We start from the raw sequence: 22,042 nt of genomic DNA, 5'->3' as shown, positions 1-22,042 counted from the left end.
TTTTTAACGTAGTCCTAGCATATAAGTGTTTTAAATTTAGTTCTATATATTATATTTGTTCTAGTGTACATGATATAAAGCCTGATGATTTCTTAAGCTTCCAGTGAGTTCCATAATTATGTTTGTATATCAACATGAAGAAGTCCAGGGATGTAGACATGTCATTTGGGAGAAAAGAGGTGGTAGTGGTGGATAGTAGATGGCGGTGGGGTGACTCAAAGGCATTCTTAACCTCCAGCTTTTTAAAGCAGCTATATTTTTCCCTCCTCCACCCCCCACCTCCCCAGCTCTGGCTTAGCTCTGCAGTGTGGTCCTTTTCAGTTTGCCCACTCCATTGAAAAGCCCATTTGGGGCTGAGAGGAGCTCCACAACGCAGCCTCCAGTGCATTTGGAGAAACGTGCTTTTCACTTCCTTTCCGCTGGCTCTGCGGTGCACTCGCCTTCATTTGTATTCATGGGCTGGTTCTCTCTCTTTAGTCTGCTTTAGTCATTCTCACTTTTCATTAGAATGACTGGCATGTAAAAAAAAAAGGTCCGCTATTAAATACAAAATAGGTGCAGTTCTTCCATGTTTGTTTTAAAACGTTTAGGAAGTACTGTTGATTCAAGCTGGCAGTTTGAGTGTTTTGTGTCGCCCCCTCCTTGCACCCCGCTTTCTGCATCCAAAGTGCCCCCCAGCTGGGGCCACTTTGCATGACCCCCAGCCACTAAACTGCTAAAGAGAATTGACTTCAGCCACACCATGGGAATCAATTAGCATCAGCTGTTTGGGCCCGGGCTTGATGGGCGCGAGCAGCGATTGGGCCAAGCAGAATGGGGGGATTCAGAAAGCTGACCCCTTTTATTGGGTTCAGCTCCTTACCACTGTGATACCCGAGTGTTTTCCTATGTCATCAAGTAGGCAAAGACTGAGGGCTTGAATAGAGGTGAAAGGTCTTTTAAACCTCTTTGGGGCCATCAATTGGAGGACTCTATAGAAGCGGTCTTTGCATTTGAAAAGCTTCAAGGTTTTTTTTCCTTTCTTTCCTTCTCACTCTGTCTCTTCTCTCACTGCTTCCCTCTGTCAAATAAAAGCTGTTAGCGGACAATGCTATGATGGCTCCTCATGCTCTTTCAGAGTAAACAATGGGCCTCCCAAAAATTAAACCGCTCTTCAGAGAATTATATTTTCTTTTCTTTCGCCACAGAATTGAACAATTTGCTGAGTCGCACATAATGAATTCCTTCCACTTTTAGCGTCCGAAACCTATTTGAGCCCTAACAGCGGACTTTCATTAATTTCTTTTCTCAAGTCAAGTTCTTAAGACTATTAGACAGTCATTCCTAAATGAATTACAGGCAGGGTTCTGAATGGGAGGAACCCAGCGTCCCTTTAATTAAGCTTTAAGAGATAAGAGAGAAACACTCTCTTTGATATGCTTGTGTTTGCTTTCTTTCTTTTTTCTTTTTAAGACGGCATTAATAGTAGTTAGGTGACGCACAGCAGCCGTTCTCCATCAAGTGGTAGGAGGTGTCAGAGGCAGCTGTGGAGAGAGGCTCGTCGCTCTTTTGTCTGGCTGGTTTCTAAACCAATGCATGAGGCAGTAGGTTTGCACAGGCTTTTAACGGCCGGGCCCAGCACATTTATACACTTTTATGTGGTCTCGACAGTTGTTTACTGGATGTGTTGAGGTTTCTTGCGTCACTTGTTGTTACCTAATGTGAAGGAGAGCATGCATATACCTTGACGTGGTGTGTTCATGTGTAAGATCACGCAGGATGTATGTTGAGCTTAGTCGGTTTTGCTCTAGTAGATTAGAGGTGGCAATTAGATCAGCAATGTGTATGAAACAGCTTTAGCATATTGTTATGGCAACCGATTGCACATGATTGTATTTTTACACATTTCTTTAAAAGCAAAAACATGACTACACCTCTTACTGTTTCAAATAATACAAAAAAATTGTGATTTATTTTGTTATTCTGTTATTTACTGGGCGGCACGGCGGTCTAGTGGTTAGGGCGCAGACCTCACAGCTACGAGTCCAGGGTTCAATTCCACCCTCGGCCATCTCTGTGTGGAGTTTGCATGTTCTCCCTGTGTATGCGTGGGTTTTCTCCTGGTACTCCGGTTTCCTCCCACATTCCAAAAAAAACATGCTAGGTTAATTGGTGACTCCAAATTGTCCATAGGTATGAATGTGAGTGTGAATGGTTGTTTGTCTATATGTGCCCTGTGATTGGCTGGCGACTAGTCCAGGGTGTATCATAGACAGCTGGGATAGGCTCCAGCATCCCCCGCAACCCTCGTGAGGAAAAAGCGGTAGAAAATGAATGAATGAATATTATTTACTGGACTCATAATTAGACCATAATTAATTCAAGACATCATTCCAATTAGGTTTTACTATAACAGAAGTAATGCTGACTGAATGTTTGAGACAGTACAAATAGTGTACTGAAGAAATAATACTAAATTGTGTAAGATATGAAATTTATTTGAGTGAATGAGGCAGGCATGACAATTGCAAGTAGTTTTGTGACTCAGAACGGGAATAATTCAATTCCCTGCTTGTTGTTGTGGTTTTATTTGTGTCTTGTTTAGTGGTGTGTCAAATAATACTCAAAGAAATAAACCAAAGTATGTTAGAAATAGTTTTCCACTATTGCATTGTTGATGATACTGCTTTGTATTACTTAGATTTGTGCAGGTGTACCTTATGTTGTGGATTCTGACTGTAAATGTATTGTATGCATACTGTACAAATGGGTAGTAGTTATCCATGCAGTTTTATCTGTAGGACACTCCTTAGGATAAGATTATTTAAAAAGTGGTTTCCTCTTTCTCTCATGGTGCAAAAGTCTACCTAGTTTCATAAAGGTTTGGTCATTAAATACTTATTATGACTTTCTCTTAAATAATCTGCAATTATCATACTGTACTTTTGTGAAATCTTCCGAGATTCCCAGCATGATTCAAAGACATCTTTGTTGAGTGCCAGGTCCTGTTTGACTCCCGCTGATGAAGTCTGGCTTGCTTTAATTTTATGTTCTTGTTACACACTTGAAGTGCTGTGTTTATGGTGTAAATCTGCAGTGTTGTCAGGCCCCGTTTGATTTGCGTGGCCGCAGGGCAACCGGGGTTTATTTGTTGTCTGGCTCCCCCTCTCATGGGTCTTGTGGCGGGGCGCCCTAATGACACGCCACTCATTGATCTGTGTCTTTAAATGGCCGTTAATTACAAGTGCAGACAACATTAAGCTTTGGGTCTCCTAATTCTTTGTTTTGGTTTTGTGAGGAAACAACTCTCATACACCAGCTTTGGTACATACTGTAATCACAGAGATGCCACATTACAGGGCTATTTTTATCTAGGGAGTGTGCATGTTTTGTCCTCAATAGACAAAACACTCACCTTCCACAGACTTGTGGAATAAACACAAGCATGGCAATGCCTTGCAGGAACAATGTAACCTTTATTTATTGAGTGCTTCTGCAGGTTTTTCACCGGTGTGATAAATGCCAATGCCCCCCCCCCATCCCCCCACCTGTCCAATAGTAAGCTGCAATGTTGGCACATACTACGATGGCGACCAGGGGAGGTGTGTGCTGTGTCCACCTGGTTCCTATCAGGATGAAGAGGGACAGATGTCCTGTGAGGTCTGCCCTGGACCTGAAGGAAGAGAGGTCGCCAAAGTGTCCGGGGCTCGGAACATTTCAGAATGTGGAGGTAATTATAAATAAAAGAAGTGGCTGTCTCAAATGGATTGTTTAAAATGTAGGTACATTGACATTACATTTACAGTATGTGACATTTGCTGAAGAAGAGCAGAAGTAACCTATTTTGATGGTTATTATGGTTACCATTATGTCATTATATGCTTACATCACCTTATACTTGTGTATACTTGTGTATGTGTAAAAAAAAAACACAAAAAATCATACCAGGAAGGCAGGAAGTGAACAAATGTAACAGTTCCAGATTAAAAGTAATAGATGGAGGGGTAGGATTTAATAAGCTTTGCTTCTTCCTACTCCTTTTGGACATGTGGAACTGTGAATTGATTATGTGATGCATTCCATTGTAACCTGATGCACATTGTAATGAAATGAAACCATTACCAAAATCAAGTAAAATAAAAAAGTGCAGTCTAAGCTATATTTAAGTATAGTATCATAAAGTTCAATGTAAAGTACAATATAGTGAAGTATAATTATTAAATGAAGTACATTAGTAGTTCATTGAAAGGTCAAGCCTCATTTATTCATTTTATTTATATGTAGAGCTGCAACAATCAATCAATTAATCAATAGTTAATTATCACCCAATTAATCACTTAATTGTTTTTATTTAAATGTAAATGTCCCTTAATTTCAGTTTCTCAAATGTGAATATTTAAAAATTTAATTCACACATATCAGCTTTGACTTTGGAAAACAAGGATTTTGCTTTTCTTCTGATATGTTGTAGACCCAAGCACTAACTGTGACCTAACACATTACTCCCTAAAGATTAGTCAACTAAGAAAATGATTATGATTGTATTTTGTGTTTTGACAAAGATTTCTTATTATAGAACATTTTAATTGAATATACAAGTGGCAACCTGGTGTTTGTGCACTTAGTTTAGTTCAAATCTTCCATTTCCAAGGCAGAAATCAATATGTGTTTTTAAAACTAATCAATAATTGAAATAATCAATCAATTATTAAAATAATAGTTAATTTCAGGCCTAATCTTAATTGTCCTCTTGGGGTAAATGTATTTTTTGTAATTAAAAGTTTGCAGGTATAAGTTTGAAATAAGTTTGTGGTATAAACAATGGATGGAAGGAGGGAAGCTCGCAGCAAACAAACATAAGTCATAACAATAAAAAAATTAATATATTTAGTCTTTTTTCCATTTGTGCTACATTAAAATAACAAAAAAATAGTTAGACAATTTGTGCAGTTAATACTTCCTCTGCAAAGACATTTTGCAGCAGTATACGGTATTTAAGTTTACATTAAAAAACAGGCACCACACAATAGGCTGCTTGTAACTAACTTGTTCACGATAAGGAACCACACAAGATGCGATGGTGCCTTGATAACTCTGCTTTATCTAAGACCAAAAAAGCCAAGCTTACTGTAGATGTGAACTTGTCTTGGCTTTCAGAAGCGAATCAAAGCCACCATGTTTTGGTCTCCTCACCTGTCGTTATCGCACCAAGCATGTGGTATGATGCCATAGCTTAAATCCACATCTCCGCCTGACAGACTAAACAAGAAGATTTATCTGCACACTCCCAGTGGCGCCTACTTTGTATTAGTCACCCAGCAGATAAAGGTGTGATGGGATTGGACAATAAAACATGATGTTGCAACAGCTCACTCACAACAGAAACAATTCTAAGTCATGTCTTGTGTGTGTGTGTGTGTGCGCTTAGGGCAGTGCCCCCCGGGTCAGTACTCCCATGATGGCTTCACCCCATGCCTGCCGTGTCCGCTGGGCTCATACCAGCCAGAAGTGGGGCGCACCACCTGCTTCCCTTGTGGGGGTAACTTGGTCACCAAGCGCAGTGGAGCTGTCACGTTTCAAGACTGTGAGACCAAAGGTGTGTAAGCCTTACTTTTTTCTTATTGGGTTGGATATAGGTGGTACGTCGGAAATAATCCCATAGGAAATAATGAAACTGTTACTGTTGGCCATCATTAAACCTTTATTAACTATACAGGCATTTTAAAGATTTTTAATGCCATACAAGTAGTAACGCTAAAATGACATATTATAACTTTAATGATGAATCATATCATTTCATTCTACAAGAACTGCCTTAAAACCTGAAAGCAGTGACAACATTCCCCATTATAGTCACTTCTGATATTCTCGTGTTCTATTCTTAAGAACACTTGTTGAGGCAGCACCTTCTTAGGAATAAGTGAAGCAAAATTAACACAAAAGTCAAAGAAAAAGCAAAACACACTGTGTTTTTTGAAGTAACACCGGGTGCGTTCTGCTTTTTATTTTTATGCATGACAGTGAATTGAGCACAACTTTAAATAAATAATAGGTTCAATTTGGAATTGTACCTCTTCAGATTCAACATTTCTTTGGGGTCCACTTCCTGTTTATGGTTATATCAAGCTGTATTATTCTCTCCTTTATTTAACTTTATTTAAACATACGATATTTGTATTATAAAATAGCAATGAAATATATTATTATACAAATTCTGCACAAATCATACTGCATCATGTGTAAATTGTTACGCTCAATTAGGGATGCTCTAATCTAAATATTTTGACTTGTGGGCCGCATTGAGTTAACAAAATTATTTGGGGAGCCAAAACATATATTTAACACACACACACACTATTTTATGCTTATAATTTTCCTTGAATTATTTGTCTAATTTTATCTGTACTTTAAACACTTTAAGCACTTTAAACATCAGACCACATCAAAACTATGTAATTTAATTTTACAGTTTTGTTATTGTTTTTTTTTTTTACTAAATAGGACATCTGACTTGCGAGTCATGTTGCCACTTTGTATGTTAAAAGTTGAAATACTTACAAAGCAACTGGCGGGCCGAATTCGAAACGCTTGGTGGGCCGCATGTGGTCTCCGGGCTGTAGTTTGCCCACCCCTGCTCTAATCAATTGTTCACTGCTCAATATCGACCAATTACAAAACCCGATGAGCGTATTGACACACCCATATTGAGCCTACAATTAGACGCACTTTGTCTCGTGTTGCCATGAGAATCAAAACTCGTCTGGAAAACCTAATGGATTCAGTTTGCCAGCGTGTTTGATCACTCCCTTATCGCCCCCTTGTCGCCGTTCGACTTTGTTTACACACTTTGCCTGGCTGTCAGTGCCGACATCTCGCTAGCTCACTAACTAGAGTTATCCGCCGAGCTTCTAGTGTTTGGACTCACTCAAACAAGAGGACATTTAGATGTCTTCAGTGACTTAACATTTGTTTTTGTCCTTGCAGTTCAGTGCTCTCCAGGCCATTACTACAACACAACAACACACCGCTGCATCCGCTGCCCCATGGGCACGTTTCAGGTGGAGTTTGGTCAGAACTACTGTGTCGCCTGCCCTGGAAACACCACCACCGATTTTGACGGCTCCACAAACATCATGCAGTGCAAAAGTATGTTTGGACGCCATTTGTCATTGGTCATTAGTCATTAGGCAAAGCTGTGTTTATAGTTGTGTTGTTTCACAGACCGACAGTGTGGAGGGGAGCTTGGCGATTTCACCGGCTACATTGAGTCCCCCAACTATCCTGGGAATTATCCGGCCAACGTGGAGTGCACCTGGACCATCAACCCGCCGCCCAAGCGCAGGATTCTTATTGTGGTGCCTGAGATCTTCCTGCCAATCGAGGATGAGTGTGGAGATTACTTAGTCATGAGGAAAAGCTGTGAGTGTCAGTCAGCAATATGTTCATCATGCTCAACTTTTGAGAGTATTATAGTCTATAGATTGCAACCTCAATACTCATCAATTAATATTATCGTATATTTTCCGCTTTCATTTTACAGCTCTTTCCAACTCTGTGACCACCTACGAAACATGTCAGACTTACGAGCGTCCCATCGCCTTCACCTCCCGCTCCAAGAGGTTGTGGATCCAATTCCGATCCAATGAAGGGAACAGTGGGAAAGGCTTCCAGGTTCCTTATGTTACATATGATGGTAAGCAGACACACATACAAAAAATGTGATTTCTTGTCCCATTAATTTTATGTAGTCTATATGTATGCTAATTTTTCTTGTTACACTCAGATGCTCTTAATGGACTTTTATTTCAGAGGACTATCAGGAGTTGATAGAGGACATAGTGAGAGACGGGAGGTTATACGCTTCAGAGAATCACCAAGAGATTCTAAAGGTATGACTTCATACTTTCTGAAAGAACATCAATAGTGTTTTTTTTTTGCCTGAAAATACCACTAATCACTGGGAAATTTGTTCATAACACCAATGAAAAGGATAGCAAAGTGGTGCAAATGTTGCCTTATATAAAAATAATATTTAGTTTTTTTATGTTTGAATAAGTGTGTACTGCCCTCTTTTGGAAGCGAGCAGAATTACAGGCACCAGCTGATAACTGCATTGTTTGTGATAATAGATGCTTGCCACTAATGTTTTAGTGTTGCACCTTTTAAAACCAGTTCCTATCACTACGCAATAACCTACCATAAGGAACATACTGGGGTAAAATTATATTCATATGTAAGTAGAATAAAGAATGAATGTTTTGCTTTCTTTTACTTTAGTGCATATTTCATTCTTCATGACTATGTTGGTCTACATTGTTGGTCGCACTGGGTGACATAGATTCCTGTTAGTTATTATTCAAGTTTAGCTTTTGGCAATCTTGAGTGTTATTCACATGAGGATGAAAACATTCATGCATATCTGCCTCCCTGCAAACCACAAGAACAAGTATGTTTTACTTTGGTCCAGCACCAAACCTCTGCCTTCTCCTGAGGCCGACCACAAATTCATGATGAAGTAGTCTGTACTTCTTCCATGAAACCAATATTTTAGTTTTACACTGTTACCCAACCACAACATTGAAGGCACACATACTCAATCCATCCATTTTCTATGCTGCTTATGCTCACTACGGTTGCGAGAGTATGCAGGAGCCTATCCCAGCTGACTTTGGTGGAGAGGCGGGGTACATCTTGGACTGGTTGCCTACTCAAACTAATGACATCCAATCCAAAAGCTGCATCAAAAATGGGCATTTTATTGGAACCATCATTCAATTTATCATTATATTTACCATTTATTCATTCATTCCTCACGAGGGTCGCAGGGGTGCTGGAGCCTATCCCAGCTGTCTTCGGGCGTGAGGCAGGGTACACCCTGGACTGGTCGCCAGCCAATCACAGGGCACATATAGACAAACAACCATTCACACTCACATTCATACCTATGGACAATTTGGAGTCGCCAATTAACCTATATGTTTTTGGAATGTGGGAGGAAACCGGAGAACCCTGGTCTCCTAGCTATGAGGTCTGCGCGCTAACCACTCATCCGCCGTGCCACCTATATTTACCATATCATACTTTTTTTTTAACAATTTCAAATAAGTCCCAAAGGATAGTATATCAGCCTTGCTGCTGTACTTTAGACTGCTTTTAGTTAGTCGTACTGGCAACATGTCTGTAGCTTTAATGCTAATGAGACGACAGATGGTATGGCTCCAAGAAATGCTACTCCCCACCTTATCCACTTTTTATATATACAGCAGAGCCCTGCTTAGTCGGTTTGGCGTTTGCGACCCCACATCTTTAAGATTGACTTTTCCCTGCTTTAAATTGTAAACAATTGTTTTGTAACTGGAATAGAAAGTGGTTTGATGTCGCAATTTACCGGGGAAACAGAGTGCTGCAGCTGTGAACCCAGCAGAGGGCAGTCACACAAGTCAGTTATCTCACAATTTTCCAGCAAGTAGATGCTTTGACAAGATGTGGTGTTGTGTAACTGCACATTTTGTAAGTACAATACAGTTGACTGCATGCCTATAATTGTTTGTTCATCTGTAAAACTGAATTTGAAATACATTTATTTACTGTGAAAAGCATATTATAGGGCAGGGGCCCTTATTTATATTTCTCCAAGAACCAGAATCAGTCTCGGCAGACACTGAGGGCTAGGTGGTATTGTCAAAATTAAAAAATTGTGTGACCACAGTTGGTCTCATATACTGTATATGCCGATCCAGACCATCTCAATAAAACTCAATGGGTGACATGCTGGGCATGCAAGAAATGTGATGTTTTCACCTTCCAGGAATTGTGTACTTGATACTCATATGGTGACGGATGGCATGAGAATGGGCCTCAGGATTTCCTCATGGAATTGCTGTGTATTCAAAATACCATCAATAAAATGCACCTCAGTGAACTTATGCCTGCCCATTCCATAACCCCACCGCCACCATGGGTCACTCCATCAATGTTGTTGACATCCCCAAACCACTCACCCTCAAGTCACTTAAAACAACAAGAAACGGCAGTCAAGTTGAAACCCCACCATTGAGAATAAGCTTTCCAAAGATGGATTCTGTCAGTTGGTGGAGACATTATTTGGTTATGCAAAGTGATTGTTGCTGCAATCTTGGAGGCAAAGATGCTAGCTGTGGAGGTCCTGGGCTGGTGTGGGTACACGTGGTCTGCGGTTGTGAGGCCGCTTGGGTGTACTGCCAAATTCTCTGAAATCCCTTTGGGGACAGTTTGTGTTAGAGAAATGAATATTCAATTCACGGGCAACAGCGCGAGTGGACATTCCTGCAGTCAGCATGACGATTGCCTCAACATTTGAGACATCTGGGCTACATTTGGAGTGGCTATTAATTTATAGTTAATTAGCCAAATAGGCCGGGATAGGCTCCAGCATACCCCTGTGACCCTAGTGAGGATAAGCGGATGGATGAATGTTCAGTGTGAAGGGGATTTTTGTTTATTGTGAAAATGTTGTCAAAGTGGGGGCGGCACAGCTAGGAGACCAGGGTTCAATTCCACCCTCGGCCATCTCTGTGTGGAGTTTGCATGTTCTCCCCGTGCATGTGTGGGTTTTCTCCGGGTACTCCGGTTTCCTCCCACATTCCAAAAACGTGCTAGGTTAATTGGCCACTCCAAATTGTCCATAGGTATGAATGTGAGTGTGAATGGTTGTTTGTCTATATGTGCCCTGTGATTGGCTGGCGACCAGTCCAGGGTGTACCCCGCCACTCACCCGAAGATAGCTGGGATAGGCTCCAGCGACCCTTTGAGGAAAAGCGGTAGAAAATGAATGAATGTTGTCAAAGTGACTGACACATGAATGCATCTGCTCTGCTTTTTATTGTTTTTTTTCATTTTCTCATTTAGGACAAGAAGCTGATGAAGGCCTTATTTGACGTTCTGGCTCACCCACAAAACTTCTTCAACTACACAGCGCAAGAATCCAGAGAAATGTTCCCCAAATCTTTCATCCGCTTCCTGCGTTCCAAAGTCCTGAGATTCCTCCGTCCTTAAGGAAGTGCTGAATGATGCTTTGAGTTAAAATAGCTAAATACAAGCCACACTTTCAATGTTTTTTTTTGTAGTTATATGCTTAAAATGAGGATAAATGAAAGAAAGGAGAATGGACTTTATCCTGGACTTCAACATTCCAGCCTCAGAAAAGCATCAGGATCACTTCTGCCACAGTGAAAATGAAGCAACTACATTAACTTTATAACCTCTTTAGATGTAAAGGTCTCATTATGATTTTTAAAGAGGTATTTACATCTTAACTGTATTCATCTATTTGAGTATCGCTAAAACTGCTCATTGCGGCATGATGAGACTTTTGCTAACAGCATGCTGAAAAGAAGCAAGTAGCAAAGTAAACCTATACTGAAAGTCAGTGCTATTGTATATAGAGTGTGTACTGTATGTAGTTTTAACATCGTAGAGGAGTGACAGCGATGCTTACAAGGGAAAGAAACAATGATAGCACACATGTTGTTCTTGGGAACTTTAGCACTACAAATCAAAGTAGTGAAACCACAAAAGCAATTATCCCGGTGAGTTTTTTTTGTATATGATGTAAAAAGTTTTAGGTGAAATGCTAACGTATGCTAGCAATGATGATGTTTTGACAGTATAGTACTGCATCTCTTATTTCAGAGTTCAAATATTTTTAAAAAATCTCTCCAAATTCTGACAAGAGGAAATAAATTGTGTCTAATTATAAAATTGGGGCACTTCCCCTCATCCATCAAAATGACACAAAATGCTTGTTTTTTATTTTTTATTTTTATTGAACCAACCAAAGACAGCTGTTGACTCTTTTTGACAATTCAGAGTAACAGTAATATGAGGTAAATGAAAAGTCTTGTAAAGTAAAAGTGAGCTACTCACCTGTCTTAGACGATTTGTGTGTGTGTATATTTTTATGGTTTTGTACATCTACTATGCTGTAAATAAAGATAGAAACCTTACAGTATGTTTTTCAATTGTGTTTTTTAAAATATTGTCACTTTCATGCGCTCAGTCCCACTGGATCATACAGAAATAAACAAACATACAAATTATATGAACAATGGAATGCGCTTAGTAAGTCAATAAACAATTATACAACGTTCACGTGGGTTTCTGCGGGCCATCCGGGTTACTAATGTATTCACTGGGTTTGTTCGTTACTGTACCCAACCATCCAACAAGAGCGGAGGCAACCTGTTCTTATAATAATAATAAAATACATTTTAACTTAAACGCGGTTCATACAAGTTTATTGTATTGTTGAATTATACTTCTCATGTTTGCATTGAATATGTTCTAAACGGCCATTATTTACACAGGTAAGTATGCTTTACCGCCCGCCGGAGGAGTTCCGTGTAAATAATTAAGCGCGGTGTTCAGAAAGTCGTCGCCATTTTCCGGAAGCAGTGACGGGCTGGGAGCTGTTTATTTATGTCATTGATATCGCCATGGCTGATGTGGTCATACGATAAAAAAGACAGTTTCTGATGTATTTTTGTCCACTGTTGTTCTGTTTAAGATGAAGGCTGCGTTTTTACTTCAAAGTTCTTTCTTTATGTTGTGTTTGCTAAAGAGTCAGGTGACTGCGAAGGTAAGGCTAATGCTAGCTTGGCTGTCAGCGGATAGCAGTGGTGTGTATGACGATGTAGACGGAATTCATAAATGTCCATAAACGCTGTGTTAAACTTTGCCACACTTAAGTTAATATGAAACCAGTAATTTGTTGTATGTTGCAGAATTAGCTAGATTAAAGTTGCAAACCAAAGTAGGTCATCATCGTTTGTTCGCTTGCAGAATTCCGAAGACATCCGTTGTAAATGCATCTGTCCACCATACAGAGACATTGAAGGACAGATCTACAAGCAGAATGTGTCTCTCAAAGACTGGTAGGCCCAATGTTTGGCCAATGTTCGGATGAAGGCACTTAATTGCATGAATGTCTTGATATTTTCCTTTCCAGTAACTGTCTCCATGTTGTGGAGCCAATGCCAGTTGATGGAAAAGATGTGGAGGCCTACTGTTTACGTTGTGAGTGTAAATATGAAGAGAGAAGCTCAGGCACTATTAAGGTATGTTGCGTATTATTGGATGTGAATTGTAAGGATACATTATTGGTTTGGATTAATTTAATGTAAAAAATCCTGACACAAATGCACATTAATGTATGCCTAATGCACGTTTGAATCAATATACTACAGAATACCGTATTACATAATAAAAAAAATCAGATCTATCAATCAATCAAAATGTGGTAAAAAAAAAAATCTTGTTTGTATATTTATCCTGCTGTTTTTTTGTCATTCAAAGATCTATATGAATTTCAACCAATTTTTAAACTAAATTAATCAGTCTTGAAAATTGTTTGCGTGCAAAAAAATATATATTTGTATATGACAATATTTAAGAAATACCCCATATTTTAGTGGTTAATTAATTGCCATTAATGTTCAGTTCTCACAATTCCTTAACTATACAGCCCATGGAAACTTTCCAGGGATACTCCTGTTCATCTGTACCTTGCTTCCCTACTTTAGGTCACCATCATAATTTACTTGTCCATTTTGGGCCTGCTGCTCCTCTATATGGTCTACCTGACTCTCTTGGAACCCATGTTGAAAAGACGACTGTTTGGACACTCGCAGCTCATCCAAAGCGATGATGATGTTGGGGTATGTGACACTATCTATTTTTATTTTATTTATATATATATATATATGTGTGTGTGTGTGTGTGTGTGTATATATATATATGTATATGTATATGTATATATATATATATGTATGTATACTTATTTTCAGGAAGAAAAGTGAAATACCTCTGTTGATTGTTGAATAGTAATATTGAAATAGTGAAAACATTTCCATGTTTAATGCTAACATCATGCCCCGTTCATTAAAAACGTAGATTCAGTTTAACAGGTTTACTGATCTAAAACACTCTGTTTTGCTTGAAGTCTCTAATTATGCACTCCAAAAGAAGCAAGACATGTATTATTTGTCTCCCTGGGTGCATTAGAGATAATGTGTGGGAGAGCTCACTGTCGGGGCCTTTTTGAGAGCACATAAATATGCACATTTTACTGAGTGCAGGCTGCTGTAGTCATTTTTTCCTTGTACACATTATTTATTTAGTGGAAGCTGGTCAATGCATGGGCTGCACGGTGGATGGGGTTAGGAGACCTGGGTTCGATTCTCCACTCTCTGGAGTTTGCATGTTCTCCCGGGTTTCTCCGGGTACTCCGGTTTCCTCCCACATTCCAAAAACATGCTAGGTTAATTGGCGACTCCAAATTATCCATAGGTATGAATGTAAGTGTGAATGGTTGTCTATATGTGTCCTGCCATTGACTGGTGACTAGTCCAGGGTGTACCCCACCTCTCGCCCAAAGACAGCTGGGATAGGCTCTAGCATACCCAATAATCGGTATAGAAAATGAATGAATGGTCAATGCATGGTACGTGTCACTGAGGCAGCAGTCTCAGTAGGGAAGCCCAGACTGGTCCCGTGCCAGCTCCATCGGGAAGACACCAAGGTGTTCCCAGGCCAGCTGTGAGACATAATCTTCCCCGGGGCCTTCTCCCGGCTGGGCATGGCCGGAACACTTCACTTCCGGGAGGCATCCAGAATGGATGCCTGAGCCTCCTCTCGATGTGAAGGAGGAGTGACTATGCTCCTCACCCTATCTCTTAGAGTGAGTCTAGCTACCCTACTTTTGCAAACTCATTTAAGCCATTTGTATTAGGTGAGGGTGGGAACATAGTTCGACCATTAAATTGAGAGCTTTGCCTTTTGGTTCAGCTTTCTTTTCACCATGAAGGTCCGGTACAGCCACCGCATTACTGCAGAGACTGTGCCAATATGACTATCCCAAGAACCAGATTTGGTCGCCCAGGCGTCCGTCCTAGACCGCCACCCAAAATGCAATGCGCTGGACCCCTATGCTTGCCCCTGCAGGGGTGGGGATCCTGTCAGGATCAAAAACCTGACAGGAACGTGATAGTTTTGGGCGGCTCTGATATTAACAGTAATTGCATCATCTTAAGTTGATGTGGAAGTCATTGTTGAGGTGCTATTTACAAAACACACAATTTCTGCTACATAGATAATAATGATGAAGTACAGGAACTTTTGGAAATCAATAACAATTGTTAACTTTCATGTCTGTCGCCATCACACTTGTTAGTAATTTCAGGAAGCACCTTTTGTTTTGCTTCTAACACACACCAGCTGCAAAGCAAGAAGCTCCCATGGCACTTAAAAGTGTGATTGAATAAACAAATCTCAACTTGGACAAGTCCATATGTGTATAGAATATATTACTTCTAAGATTATACTAGGAGAACAAACAGCTGCTTGAACGTCAGCCACTCGTGGTGACAGGCTTAATTGTGCAGTTCTCTTATTAAATTTTTTAATACCATTACAGTGATTGAGCACCACAAAAAATAAGAAAGTTTTGAGTGTGCCTCAATTTAAGATTTTGATGCTTGGCCGCCAGTTAGCTGAGTTTCTGCAAATATTTAATCACCCTTTGCGTCTTTTCATCAAGTACCCAATACATGCTATTGCTATCTTATTTTGTTGTATATGACTAAAGAGTAAAATACAGCAGTATTCCAAAAATGAGCAAATGAGCGACCGACACTTCCAATGTGAATTTAACTTTTGAAATCTACATGCCAAAAAGCTACATGGGCGTGACGTAAACTACACGTGTCTGATTTCGGGGTTATTCTTCCTTTTCTTTGCTTCGCTAAAATGAACCACCTTATTCTTCCTTCTGTGTTTTCAGGACCAGCAGCCTTTTGCAAACGCTCACAATGTCCTGTCTCGTTCACACTCGCGACCAAACATGCTGAACAAAGTGGAACACGCCCAGCAGCGCTGGAGAAGGCAGGTCCAAGAACAGAGAAAGTCAGTGTTTGATCGCCATGTTGTTCTCAGTTAAAGGTGGAGAGGACCAAAAAAAAAAAAAAAACAAAACACACACTGTGACGTGTATCTCTTCTCTTCATCTCATTTGTGGTTTATATCTCCTTAAGTGTAGAGCAGAAGCAGATCAAAACTGACAGCACAAGAGATTACATTGATTTTTTAAAAAATATTATTATAGCACTGTGTTCAATCAGTCCTTGTCAAAAGCAGAATGAAAAGTCATGCACAGATGTGCCAATTCTCCAGGGACTACATCATGAAAATGTGATGTTATAGACTAATAAATGCCAGATAAAAACCCTACAAGACAATGTTTTCATCTATACTGCTGCTCCAGCAACAGTATGGATCAAAACTGGGTTGCACCCATCTAATTTACACACTAAACTGATGCTCGTTTAAAATCCTTGTTTTTCCGTGTGATGGCTACTGAGCAAAGTGTAACAATTTACATAACTGACAATTTCACTGAACTCAGTGCAGGGATAGGTGCAATTTTTGGTAATCTCACATCATACAACAGTATATGCTATACATCTTTTGGTGACTTTTTAAACGTTTTTATTGTACTCCTCTTTCATCCACTTGAGCATGAGAACGAAAGTTCATCAGTAACAACTTAACGAGAGAGATAAGGTATCGATGTAACAAAGGATAATTCATTTAACTTCCATTATCAATGTCCCAAGTAACATTTATTGTCGAATAGTACTCCATCCTGGTGCAGTACACTGAAGTTATTGTAATGACTGAGTTCGAGAGGCCTATGGAAGTGTTCTCAATTAGCATTGTATTTGTGCTACCTTTTAACTTTGGAATAAAGTGATGTAATTTTTGTGATTTCTTGCACCATTGCCGTTTATTAATGCTTTGCAGTGCCTTCGGACCTGAACCATAAGAAACCCTCCCTCGAGGTGCGGTGTGTACATCTGAAAGTCATCTCTAACAGACTATTTTCAGAATTTTCCTCTGCACCATCACACTAGATTGGAGATGAAATCATGATTTAATGTCATGCCTTTATTTTCACATGTTGGAAAGTAACTACTCTACCTTATAAATCACATTACATTTATACGCATAAAGTTTTTCCTCACTGAAGTCGAACCCGGCCAAATGTTAGCAAATGCTGCGTTGCTTCCTTTTGGGTGCTTTGCTAGGACTTGACTGCAATTTTGTGGGACTTGAAGCATGCTCATTTAGGTTGAGGTCAGGTGACTTGCTTGGCCAAGAATATTCAATTTGTTTGCCTTGAAAAGCCCAAGGTTTGCTTTGGCTGTGTGTTTTGGGTCATCATGCTTCCTGCGCTATGAAACACTGTTTTATCCCCATGGCCTGTTTTTTTTCCTCTCTATTTGGCTCCAATCTGCATGCATTAAAGCAGGTCATGCACCTTGTATTAGTAGACACCTCATCATTATATACTGTACATACAGTATGCGAATGTGCGCTATTTATGCATGTGATGATTTGCTTTCATAGTCTGGTTTTGCTCAAAAGACTTTTGCATGTGTCAGGGGGTTTTTGGTGCAACTCTGCAATCATTTGTCATCACCCTAATGAGAGAATGTTCTTCCACTGGGAAGGATTTAGTGCAGGATTTGGATGAATAATGACACTGTTCACGCAACACATTTGGCTTGGACTCCCAGGAAACCACTCTTGAATTTGCGACAGTTCTGTGGCCACGTGTATATTTACTTATGCATCTGCACAAAAATATAATCTGAATGTCGTTTACTTACACTTTAAAGCTCAGTAAACTGCAGACGTAACTGTTCATTGGTTTGCTCCATAACCTGTGTGACATTATTTTATCTTAAGCTGTAAAAGTGATGCATAGCTACCAAGTGAAAAGTGAATATTTGCAAATTAAAATAAGACCGCTTCATCCTGCAGAACTCAAGCATGGCCGCCAATTAGGTGAGTTTCTGCAAATATTTAATCACCCTTTCGCATCTTTTCATCCAGAGAAGTGATCCACACAGCACTGCGTCACCGTTTCCTGTCCATTTCACTTTTTTCTAAGTCTTCTTTGCAGTTCCACGGTGGAGACTATTTTTTTCCACAGGAAAAAAAAAAAAGTCTGTTCAGACTGCACGCACGAAGAGAGCGACAGTGTGCTGGAGAATGGATCACTGAGTAAACACTTTTGCAACCTACACAAACAGGTAGGCTTTACTTTTGCTTGACTTGATGCTGTAAATGTTGATAAAGTTTGCAGTTTATACACATTCTTCCATCCATGACTGCGTGTCGGAGAGACAAGAAAGGGAATACCCTCATCTATTAATCACTGTTTCTTACAGTCATGACTAACACGACTAAAGTTATAGTTATTAATACATCCCGACGCCATATATGTCTGTTCCCAACATTAGAATCTTACGTTTAACACACACAACTTTGAACTTCCAATCGAGAGCTGCAGTTACAATTTATCACCTACAGGTGGCACTCTAGTCTACGGAATTTCTGTTCCCAAACACCCGTCCACGCATTCCTGCTGCATTGTTGTACCAACCCATCACACGACATTACACTCCCTTTTGTTTGTCTCAACATGCTACTTTTATATTGGTGACCTGGATTACTGTGCTGACACGCAATCCCTATATCTTGCCTTGTATTATAATCAATGAATACTGTATACATCTGACTGTCACTATCAACTGAGCGTTTTTAGTTATTGTATTGGGGCTCAGTTGCTTCTGAATGCGTAGCTTTTATACAGCAAGTTCGGTGATTTTAGTGTATAATATACATATATAGTCTACATATATATAACAATGGAATGCATTGTTGACTCACTGTCTGTGACTGCTAAATAACCCGCCATGGGGCAAAAAAGTTGCAAGCGACAGCAATTTGATTTGAAGTTTAGAAACACGATTGAATTTGACCCAAGTCCGTACCAACCATAAGTTCCATTTATTCATTCATTCATTTTCTACCGCTTTTTCCTCACAAGGGTCATGGGGGGTGCTGGAGTCTATCCCAGCTGTCTTTGGGTGCGAGGCGGGGTACACCCTGGACTGGTCGCCAGCCAATCACAGGGCACATATAGACAAACAACCATTCACACTCACATTCATAACTATGGACAATTTGGAGTCACCAATTAACCTAGCATGTTTTTGGAATGTGGGAGGAAACCGGAGTAAACCCACGCATGCACGGGGAGAACATGCAAACTCCACACAGAGATGGCCGAGGGTGGAATTGAACCCTGGTCTCCTATCTGTGAGGTCTGAACGCTAACCACTAGCCCGCCGTGCCGCCCCGTTCCATTTATTCGTTACTTATAATTTTTTTGCATTGTTTTCTGCATGCAAAGCTAAAATTATTCTCTTAAATGTATTTTTTGATCATATGCTTGGGTGTCTGGAATTGATTAATTGGCTTTGGTATTCATCTCTCCAATGAATACACATTGGAGAGAGAGAGAATTTTTTTGCATTAATTCCTGTCCAAAGGTTTCAATATTTCCACATTTTAGCAGTCTTGGAAGAGAGAATCCTTGGTGAATTTTTAGAGTGTAGGTGGCAAAAGCCCCACAGCTGTGTGGAATAATCCCTTTTAGATGCTTCAGGAGTCGGGCTTTGTGCAGAATCCTAAACAAACACTAGTAGAGCTTGGTGGTTTTATTTGAGATAATAAATGTGATGGCGGCTTTAGCAGGTGTTCAAGCAAGGAGTGTTAACTAGACTCGCTTTTGAAATAAAGCGTGTTACGTCTTTAGTAGTAGTATGAAGAGCTTAGATGTACGTGGATTTGCACTGTTGGACGATGATTGTGTCACGTCCATAAAGCAGAGTTTAAGTTGAGATGAGTTGTGTCTTAGAGCAGCCAGTATCTCTGTCTTTTTAGATTCCGAGGTTTCAAGGAAGGACGGTCGTTACAAGACTTACAAGTCACAAGGCTTCCTGTTGACTTCATGTTATTCACTGCCATGATGGATGTCTACATCTTTGTGACTTCCTGCGTTCCCAAGTTTGTCAGATGATTTTAAAACTCTCTTAGAGCTATTTTTTTGTGCTGCAACATTTGGTGTGAAGATGCTGCATCAGTCAGACACCCAGATCAGCAAACACAACAGTCACGTGCATTGTGAACAACGCCTTTTTTTTGACTGTGATGTGCTTCATAGTCATGCTTCAACTTGCTAGATGAAAAAACTCCTTTGTGGAGGTGTGAGGCATGAGGAAAGACCTAATGTCGTAACGCTGTTTAAAATCACAAACAAAACAATGTTTTTTTTTCTTCTGCTGACGCTTTTTAAGCGGGTGGGAACAAGTCAGTGTTTTGCAAGCCAAGTCTCAAGTAAAGAGGTCATTTTCGGTAATTTTAATTGGCCAAAAGTGCTCATTATAGAGTAAAGTGGTGCCTTATTCCCTTATATAACGTATAATTGTTGAGAAAAATCAAGTTAATGGTTATTAATAACTAAACAAAAGCAAAAACTACTATTGATTCTTACAAGTCATAAGCACTGTTTTGTGTCTCCCAAATAAAATGCTATTTTAACAATGCAACAATGTTATTCAGTTTGACAAATACAATTAATGTATTCATATAATTAATGCACAGAAAGGTAAATGTTTGTTCTTTAACCTGATTGGACATTAGTACTTAGTAGATGCATTCAATGAGGCAGATTCAAAAGGAAAATATGCTGTCTTGCTGGAAATTACATAATAATCATCACATTAGTTGAATACTTTGAACAATGGAGACACATTTTACTCAATGAATTCACTGAGAATCTCAAATATTTTCAAGTCCTAAAACTAAAGTCCGAGTCAAATCCGTAGTCACTGATGGCAAAGGCCAAGTCAATGTCGAGTCGATTCTAAAGTCATCAAAATTGTGAGTCAAGTGTGACTCCAATCCAAGTCGCCTGACTCGAGTCCACCCCTCTGCATATTATCTAATTATTATCCCATGCATGTGGCAACAAAGAATCTTAAAAGGTCATTTTGGCTTTGTACCAAACACAAGCAGTTGGTTCACATGTGTGTTACCAAGTCACACCGCCACCTACAGGCTTGGCATGCACATACAATGTTTTCAGTTGTTCTGCAATTCTTTTTTCAGTCAATTAGTTCATGTGGGATGGAGATAATTGAGTAGTGTTCAGAAATTCTGATATACTGTAACATAATATATATTTAAATTATTAATCTCTTTTAGGAAAACACCCTCAAAAGGTTGCTGCTCTGATTTTTCATGATTTCATACAATGAATAACATGGAATTTAAAAAACTGAATATTTCTGTTGCAAGGCTGCACGGTGGTGGGGTGGTTAGCGCACAGGTCACACAGCTAGGACCAGTTCAATTCCACCCTCGGCCATCTCTGTGTGGAGTTTGCATGTTCTCCCCGTGCATGTGTGGGTTTTCTCTAGGTACTCCGGTTTCCTCCCACATTCCAAAAACATGCTAGGTTAATTGGCCACTCCAAATTGTCCATAGGTATGAATGTGAGTGTGAATGGTTGTTTGTCTATATGTGCCCTGTGATTGGCTGGCAACCAGTCCAGGGTGTACCCCACCTCTCGCCCGAAGACAGCTGGGATAGGCTCCAGCATACCCTTGTGAGGATAAGCGGTAGAAAATGAATGAATGAATGAATGAACATTTCTGTAGTTTTAATTGTTTTAATTTAAAAGTGGTCATGATAGAGTAAAGTTATTCCCTTTTATAGCATACAATTGTTTGAGAAAAACAAAGTTAATAGTTAATAATAACTAAACAAAAGCAAAAACTACTATTGGCTTCAAGCCATTAAAAGCCCTCCTGTTTCCAATAACTTGTTCCTAATTTTCACATTTGTGAAAATAGAGAACTGAAAATGATCAATCTCATCAGGCTAGAATATTAATGTCCAACTGATGTTTGGATCAGTCCCCCAGAACATGTAGATGCATAACGTAAAATACCGTTTATGGAAAGCAATCTTTGTGAGTGGACGTGGGGACATTTGACGGTCCCCTCCACTTTGTGAATATTCATCCACAGTCCAACATTCATGAACTGCAGTGACAATAAACAAAGCAAGAATGAGCTATGAATGCCTCGAGGAAGAAGAGGAGGAGGAAGAG

At 39.8% G+C, this 22,042-nt stretch overlaps 3 protein-coding genes across 8 annotated transcripts in view; all 3 read left to right on the top strand.

The window, feature by feature from the left end:
- The window catches only part of scube2 (signal peptide, CUB domain, EGF-like 2), a 29,846-nt gene extending 17,761 nt beyond the window's left edge, over window positions 1-12,085 (top strand). For 3 of the 5 annotated variants that reach the window (XM_058088437.2, XM_058088440.2, XM_058088439.2), the window contains 7 exons: window positions 3,539-3,709; window positions 5,408-5,575; window positions 6,964-7,125; window positions 7,201-7,398; window positions 7,520-7,672; window positions 7,789-7,868; window positions 10,867-12,084. In XM_058088437.2, the coding sequence (XP_057944420.2) occupies window positions 3,539-3,709; window positions 5,408-5,575; window positions 6,964-7,125; window positions 7,201-7,398; window positions 7,520-7,672; window positions 7,789-7,868; window positions 10,867-11,013 (1,079 nt within the window). In that variant the 3' untranslated portion in view covers window positions 11,014-12,084. Of the gene's footprint in view, window positions 1-3,538; window positions 3,710-5,407; window positions 5,576-6,963; window positions 7,126-7,200; window positions 7,399-7,519; window positions 7,673-7,788; window positions 7,869-10,866 lie in introns of all 5 variants that reach the window. The other 2 variants (XM_058088438.2, XM_058088436.2) reach the window with 1 other exon arrangement.
- Window positions 12,086-12,396: 311 nt separating this feature from the next.
- Window positions 12,397-15,987, top strand: tmem9b (TMEM9 domain family, member B). Its single transcript, XM_058088441.2, has 5 exons — window positions 12,397-12,595; window positions 12,799-12,890; window positions 12,965-13,073; window positions 13,539-13,673; window positions 15,797-15,987. Exons 1-5 carry the CDS (start codon window positions 12,524-12,526, stop codon window positions 15,950-15,952), a joined length of 564 nt encoding a protein of 187 aa, XP_057944424.1. The 5' UTR covers window positions 12,397-12,523; the 3' UTR covers window positions 15,953-15,987.
- A 1,958-nt stretch (window positions 15,988-17,945) lies between these two features.
- The window catches only part of dennd2b (DENN domain containing 2B), a 41,062-nt gene continuing 36,965 nt past the window's right edge, over window positions 17,946-22,042 (top strand). The window contains exon 1 of one of the 2 annotated variants that reach the window (XM_058088435.2): window positions 17,946-18,110. The gene's annotated coding sequence lies outside the window, so the exon portion shown is untranslated. The remainder of the gene's footprint in view (window positions 18,111-22,042) is intronic. The other variant, XM_078795773.1, reaches the window with a different exon arrangement.

Source organism: Doryrhamphus excisus, linkage group LG13 (assembly GCF_037039965.1).
Source record: "Doryrhamphus excisus strain RoL-2023G ecotype Guam linkage group LG13, RoL_Dexc_Guam_v1.1, whole genome shotgun sequence".
Classification (NCBI taxonomy): Eukaryota; Metazoa; Chordata; class Actinopteri; order Syngnathiformes; family Syngnathidae; genus Doryrhamphus; species Doryrhamphus excisus.
The sequence above is the reverse complement of the archived record's forward strand: the minus strand, read 5'-3'. Positions and strand labels throughout refer to the sequence as shown.

Bases quoted from the DNA above. Each gene is read 5' to 3' on its own strand.
- tmem9b (XM_058088441.2), top strand. From the start codon at position 12,524: ATGAAGGCTGCGTTTTTACTTCAAAGTTCTTTCTTTATGTTGTGTTTG. The intron at 12,891-12,964 runs GTAGGCCCAATG...TTTCCTTTCCAG, and splicing joins AATGTGTCTCTCAAAGACTG to TAACTGTCTCCATGTTGTGG. The intron at 13,074-13,538 runs GTATGTTGCGTA...TCCCTACTTTAG, and splicing joins GAAGCTCAGGCACTATTAAG to GTCACCATCATAATTTACTT.